Source organism: Beauveria bassiana (assembly GCF_000280675.1).
Source record: "Beauveria bassiana ARSEF 2860 unplaced genomic scaffold BBA_S00007, whole genome shotgun sequence".
Lineage (NCBI taxonomy): Eukaryota > Fungi > Ascomycota > Sordariomycetes > Hypocreales > Cordycipitaceae > Beauveria > Beauveria bassiana.
The window spans coordinates 237,530-244,517 of NW_007930842.1; the positions used below are offsets into that span (position 1 = coordinate 237,530).

Below are 6,988 nucleotides of genomic sequence, written 5' to 3' on the forward strand. Positions count from 1 at the left end.
ATTCTGCTTCCATCTACTATAAACATGGCGTCCGATTTGCCCCTTGTCGCACAGGCCCTCTGGACAGATAATCCGTGTTAAAATTTCGTTGGCTCCCGGGAAGCCTACCGTTTAGCTTATGAAAGAGCAAAGGCAATGTGTACCAAATCAGGTACTAAACTTGACAGAATTAGTGCGGGAATATGTGCTAACGCGTCATGATCTTGATATCAGGGCTATGTGTTGATGATATTGTGAATTTGGGTCCTAAGTTTTGGACATTTCATAAAGACTGTAGGACATTGCGACAATGCGTCAATGCGTCAAAATATGAATTCTGTGCAAGACGTCGCTAATTTGACCATGTATAGTGATCATGACTCGAGATGTGAGCGCTTTCCAGATTGCGCAGATTCATTTTAATATTTGCGTGGGAATGATTGGAGCATGCGTCCAAGACAAGCCTGCGCTACAACCAGTTCTGGATTAACTTATGTCTTTCGAAGCCATTGGCTTAATTTTCATCACGGAACTCGGATATGGTCTTGATGTTAAGAATATTGAAACAATAGCTACTCTTTTGCTAGACGGGTGTTTTGATTTACATACTCCTAGCGAAAACGCTGCTAAAGCTATGCCGCCGGCTGCACCTGTCATAGGGATGAAGCGCATAGGCATTGTATTGGCTAAGTTGATTGTGGATGAATAAGACAGAGGGCTGAAGCTTTTTGTTGTGCCTATTTCCGATCGGGATAAGATGTATTCAGGCGTCACGACTTGGTTATTGCCTGTTTGCCCTGGAACTAAGCCTTTGGACCATGCTATTACGGCCTTTAATCACGTACGGCTGCTACCTGAATCTGTTCTATTGTCCCTGGCGAAACCAAAAGATGCCTAGCTAGATCTGCACCACTAGCTCTGGAGACTATCTGTTAGGGCAATTGCGCTATCCATCGGCAATTTGAACTGTTTGCAAGTCGGCACCTACATCGCAGCCGTCTACAGCAAACGACGTATGGTATAATAAAACTCGCAGATGGGACGCGTCCCTATTATTTCATTTAGCACATAGTATCGCCCTATTTTGCAAAGCCTCGCCGCTGGCGAAGTATTAAGAGTAATGACGGATTGGTGTATTGACATCTTTCGAAATCCGAGTATTAGCTTACATTTGTGACGGGGAATCGCTATTGTTTATAAAGCCGTCGTGATATATCACTTTGCGCTCTTGTCGGAGCTGTCCGAGAGGTGTGGCTGGCGAGGCTACTATGGACATAATTAAATTGCTGAAATGTACTTATCTTTTGCTGCGAACGCGGTTGGTGAGGGAGATGTTCACGTTTTGTGTCTACGTAGGTGCCAGATATTGAAGTCGTCGAATATGCCGAGTTTGGTCGCTAATATACTTTGTAACCCAGGACTGACATACGAGTTATTGACAGGTAAGTATAAGTTGCACGAAGCGAGAGATGCAAGGTCGAATCTCGCGTGATACGAGATTGGTTTGTTATGTGAACTTGAGAGTTACCTTGAAGCGGCTGGTTCTAAGGTTGAACATGCTTGACTTTTTAACACGGTAGTGCTGCCTCGATGCCGATCATACATCGTTGCTATTGGTCAAAGAATGGCATGGGAAGCAGCAAAAGATTCTAAATACGTGCCTTAACAGGTACGGAAAGCGTTTGAGAATGTTTGCATTGCGCAAAATCCTAGCTGGTATGTCGAAGCATTAGGTTGGACGTGAAGGCAAATACTGGATAATGAAATCGATGCACTCGAAGCCATCTGTCCACAGATGGATGATCTATTAGATAGAATAGACGCGAAAAAATACGTCATATCGCCACTTGTAGCGGACGACGAGTGGCAGCATTTGATACCGAGCTGTGTTGAGTTTGGTTCTAACAGTCAATATTTCGCAGGTAAACAAACAAAATTATAATTTGGCCGCTAGCTATTTTATGTTTTACGCAATAGTATTATTTGCACCTATCCAATACTAGAGTCACGACTAAAGGATGCATATCCAGCTATAAATAGCCACATATCAGCAGCCGGCTAGCACGAGTGAGCTACATTTTGCCTACTATAGCCTACTCTTATAGCATACTACCATAGTACCATACTATGGCAGCTGGCTGACAGGCGAGATACTATAAATCTTAAAACTCAAGATGGTTATAGAACATCAAAATATATAATCTATATATATATCATATAGTTATAGACTTAAAATATACTACTAATGGTACTAAACTTGAGTGATTCCAATAAGCCGATCTCCAAGGTGTGAACTTTGCTCGATATCAACCCTCTCGATTTCTCCCCAGACTTCTTGAAGTTTGTCCTTGGCCTGCTGCATAGCCGCGTCAGCTTCGTCCCTTAGAGGGGCTTGAACGCGTCGGGCACATGCTGCTGCTGGGGATCTGCGACCTCCTAAATGGTCTTGGGGTCCTTGCCTCTGGACCGAAGGCATTCGTCACTGTCGGCAAAGTCCTCTCCGTTATCAATGTAATACTCGTCATTACAGTAAGCACGTGTGCCAAGGCATTCCTCAGTCGGAATCCTAGATTCCATCAGGGTAAAATCTTTGCTAGTGCAGGCCAGGCTAAGGGCGGGCCTCTCGATAAAGGGCTTGGAGCCGCCAACAGCCACACCCCGCTGCTGGGGGGGTGCAGTCTCCTCATTGGTCTTAAGGGCCTTGCCTCGGGACTGTAAGCATGCCTCCCAGTCGGCAAAGTGCTCTCCGTTATCTTCGTAAACTTCGGCATAGCAGTAATGATAGGTGCCAAGGCACTCCTCAGTCTGAACCGTAGAGTCTAACAGGGTAGCATCGCTGCGAATGCAGGCCTGGCTAGGTGCGGGCTTCTCAATAAAGGGCTTCGGGCCGCCAGGCACATCTTGCAGCTGGGGGCGAGCAGGCTGGGGGGCTGCAAGAACAGCACCGACAAGATAGGCAAGTGCGATGTAGGACTTCATGCCGAATGCAGATGAGGAGGTTTCAAAGAAAAAGTTGGTAGTAAGCTGGTAGTAAGGCGAAGTGTGAGTCTGGACACAAGAGCGGTCGTGAACTTGAGGTTGTGAATTGGGGGTTGTGAAATTGAGGTAGTGAACTGGAGGCTGTAAACTTGAGCTTATGAGAAAGCGAGAAGGAAAAGCGCCGTCTTTATAGAACAGCTCTATACAGACAAAATACGAATTCTCGCATTTTTTCAAGAAATATCGTACAGTAAGATGCTATAAGTGTTGGGCTATATAGAATACGAAAAATGCATACGTATACCGATCCCTACATCTGTGCCCGTAAAAAGCCAGTCTGCATCTCGATTTTTCGAGTATATAATTGAGCACGGATATCGATACACCCTATAGAAGTAAAACTCGACACTGAACAAGTTCTAGACCGAAGACGGGCGGCTCGACAGCGCGCGGCTAACTACTAGAGGAGCCACACAACCCACAGCCAAGGGGACCGCCGATGAGCCTCGACAGGTATCTGCCCTGGAAACCACTGCCTGGCTTTCCAGAATCAGGCCCAAATTTTACGAAATAAATCTCAACTAATTCTTTAGCTGCTATAGTCCAGCTCACATACTGTTTGTTACGGGCTATCCCCACGTCTTGGCCGAGGGCCCGGTTTGGAGTTGACTCGTGACTTAATAAGAATGGTGACTTTACCGCCTGGAGACGGACGACTGATTCACGAACAACGTCCTTCACTTAGAGAGCATAGTCCCCTGAGCCGCGGTAAGCTCATCACTAGTGGCACATAGGGCCGCCAGTGGCGCGGCTCTAACCAGAGCAGAGACTCGTTATGCAAGGACCTGTCGCTGCAGATGCCGCCATAGAACGAGATGTATGTAACATAGTGCTGCTAGAGGTATATACGTCATTAGAAAGGATTTCTCGGCGCCACATACCATGGTAAGCGCGCGAATGATGTGTTTTGTGTAAGTGATCAGCCCCACCTAGGTGGTTTAAGACGAAAGCTAGGCACTCTTGGCACTGCCAACTCCAAGGCCGTCATCATGAGACGACGACGACTCAGTCGCAAGTCCCAGCGGCCCATTCCTTTCATAATACGAGGAATAGGCTTTTACGTTTGCCGTTTTAGCCCCTCTATGAAACCCCAGTCACAGATTGCAACTGCCAAGAGAACGACAGCCGCCGATGGCATCTCAAAAACGTTCAGCTACATTACCCCAAGACTTTGTCGTGGTGATACATAGCAGGCAATGCACCCAAGCATGTGGTGGGGAACACATATGTACCGCACACAGATTCGGAAGGCTCACTTAGGACTTACGATGAGCTACGCCTATTACATTGATCTATATGACGGTCATTTCAAACTGTGGCATTCCTCCAACTCGCTGAACATGTTCCACGATCAAACCGTCTCCTTTACGCTGAAAAATTTCGCAGCAGCCAGTATCAAGCCACCAACGACCAGGCATGTGCCTCCCCAGAGCTGCGCACCAAGGTAGCTCCCGCCTCTCACGTCAATCAGCTTTCCAGCCAGCGGAGGTCCAGTCAGAGCGGCTATGCTCACGACGCTAAATATCATGCCGATTCTCGTTCCGCTCTTGCTGAGGTCCTTGGTGAGGCCGGCCAGTGTCGCCGGGAAGAGTCCTTGAATGCCGGCACCAAAGTAGCCCAGGAATATGATCCAAATGTACTCGTCCGTGATGGTTTTTACGCCGATCCATGCGTAGACGCACACGGCCATGGCAAACACTGTGGGTAAGAATACGTTGACTGCGCCAAAGTACCGGTCGCCCAGATATGCCGGAACAAGTCGCCCCGGGATGCCAACGGCGTTGATGACGATGAGCATATTAAAAGAGTCGACTTGCGAACCCTTGAGCACATTGACGGCATATGCGCGGGCCTAATGGTTGATTTTATTTAGTACGGGCATGTAGCCGGCGCCGGGCAATTGCACTTACATAAAAGTACACAAAATAAGTTGCCCATAGCGTTATGAACATGCTAATGGCAAAAAGCATATATGTCGCTTCCTGAAAAGCCGTCGTGTCAATAAACGCCCCTGCTTTGCGCGGAGCCAGCCGTGTCCGCACACAGACCAGCACAATGCCATATACGGCCAAGACCACAAATCCCATGATGCGCATCGTCCAGCCAAAGCCGATACTGTGCAGCAGATTCCGCGCAATGAGCGGAAACACGATGCCGCCCGTGGCGCCGCCGCAGGCGCTCGCCGAAATGGCCAGGGTGCGCCTCGTCGCAAAGTACGTCGACGTGTTGGCCACTGTGGGCGCAAAGATGGCGCCGCAGCCGAGTCCCTGGCAGACGCCCTGCGCCAGGAACAGCTGCCAGTACCGCGTGGCCGCGCTGGCGGCGAAGATGCCGACGAGCTGCAGGAGCGCGCCGACGACGAGCATCTGCCTAAAGTAGCCGGCATCAAACAGGCGTCCGGAAAAGGCGCCGACGAGGAGAACGAGACAGATCTGGACGCTGCCGATCCAGGACACGGCAGAAGGGTCGAGCGCGAGCTGCTGCTCGTAGTAGGGCTGGAAGATGCCAAAGCTGATGATGTAGCCCCAGGTGTTGAAGACGATGAGGTGGCCGGCAAGTACTTGCAGCCAAGCCGTCAATCCCCCATCTGGTGGTGGTGGTGGTGGTGGTTGTGGCGTTCTGATGACGGGCGTGCTGCTGGGCGTCTGTGTTTCTGGACTCTGCTCTTTGCTATTTATTGTGGCGTTCGCGCCACTATCGTGTGATATTATTGCCATTCTCGGCTTTGTTTTTTATGCATCTGGTCCCGGGACTTTGTTGAGCATTCCTCGCATCTTCCTACCTTTTTTTTTTTTGCCCGCAGATGAGAGCAGCATATAACCCATCGGGAAGGCGCTGATTCGACTCACAATGACTAAGATGTAAAATGACAGGTGGGTAAAAACATTTATACCGGCCGAGTGCGGTCGTGCGGCGGCTTCGGGGTTCCGGCTCCGCTGTGACTCTTTTCACCGGGGTAAAGCGGGTATCGCCCCGTCTTGGATGGACGTGCGACGATGGGTTCGATTATGGTGACTTTGCGATTAGTATTACTGATAAAGTGATTGAAATGGCATCGGATTCGATGCAGTTTAGAGTTTCAGCAATGACTATTGTACTTGTGAAAAAAACTACCAAAAGGGCGCGCTGTGTTGCTAGTCTTTATTATATAGAACTGCGTGTGCAACAAATATACCGCCAAGACTTTGCGGGGAGCCTAACCGTGGGGGCTCTTACAGGTGGTCTTGAGACTTGGCATCTTGAGATTTCTGTCCCCTGGTAGTCATTGCTTTGGTGCATATTTTTGCATTCTGGTCCTTTGTGTGTTCTCCCTTTCTTTTGACTTCTGTCATTGGAATAAAAACTCTGAAACGGCTTCTCTGTACAAGTCTCTACGACACTGCTTAAGACAAGCTTTTTGCAGAGTTGTTAGGGCCGTTTGCCACGTATAGTGGCTGAGTTGTGTAGCATAAGACCAAGGGCAACCAGAAGCAAAAGAACCTCACTGTTTTGGTCCCATCTTTGATGTGATGAAAATCAGTCTTTTTTGGACATGTCAGACAAGGCTGGCACAATTTTGGCAGCTGAAGGCTGCCTTCCAACTGCGACCAGTGAGTGGGTGGGGTAGTAGGATGAACGAACACCTCTGCAATCTCATGAGACATTCAAGTTCCCACTCTTATCATCATTTGAACAACTTGGCTGTCTAGACGCTGCGGATTCCATATTCGTACACGGCACTCGTTACCTCACAGCTGATTTGACATCTTTGATATCTAGGTACTAGCCGATAGCCCATGCGGCCTTGGCGTGGCGGCCGTTTCGCCTAAATAAAATTGTCGTGGCGCGTGCGTCCCGCGAACCATGGACTCTCCACCTCAATCAACAGATCCCGAAGCCGCAGCCTCGCTACAACAACGACTAACCATTCGAAAGAGACAATGGGCCCCTAGAGTGAGAACCGGATGCTGGACCTGCCGGTAAGAGAAAA

At 48.9% G+C, this 6,988-nt stretch overlaps 2 protein-coding genes across 2 annotated transcripts; both read right to left on the minus strand.

Annotated features, from left to right (window-relative positions):
• Positions 1–2,415: 2,415 nt before the first annotated feature.
• Positions 2,416–2,958, minus strand: BBA_03290 (uncharacterized protein; the record flags this gene model as incomplete). Its single annotated transcript, XM_008598387.1, has 1 exon — positions 2,416–2,958. One exon carries the CDS (start codon positions 2,956–2,958, stop codon positions 2,416–2,418), a length of 543 nt encoding a protein of 180 aa, XP_008596609.1.
• Positions 2,959–4,369: 1,411 nt separating this feature from the next.
• Positions 4,370–5,735, minus strand: BBA_03291 (MFS monocarboxylate transporter; the record flags this gene model as incomplete). The annotated part of the gene is made up of 2 exons (XM_008598388.1): positions 4,370–4,870; positions 4,929–5,735. The coding sequence occupies 2 exons, from the start codon at positions 5,733–5,735 to the stop codon at positions 4,370–4,372; spliced, it is 1,308 nt and encodes a 435-aa protein (XP_008596610.1).
• Positions 5,736–6,988: the final 1,253 nt, after the last annotated feature.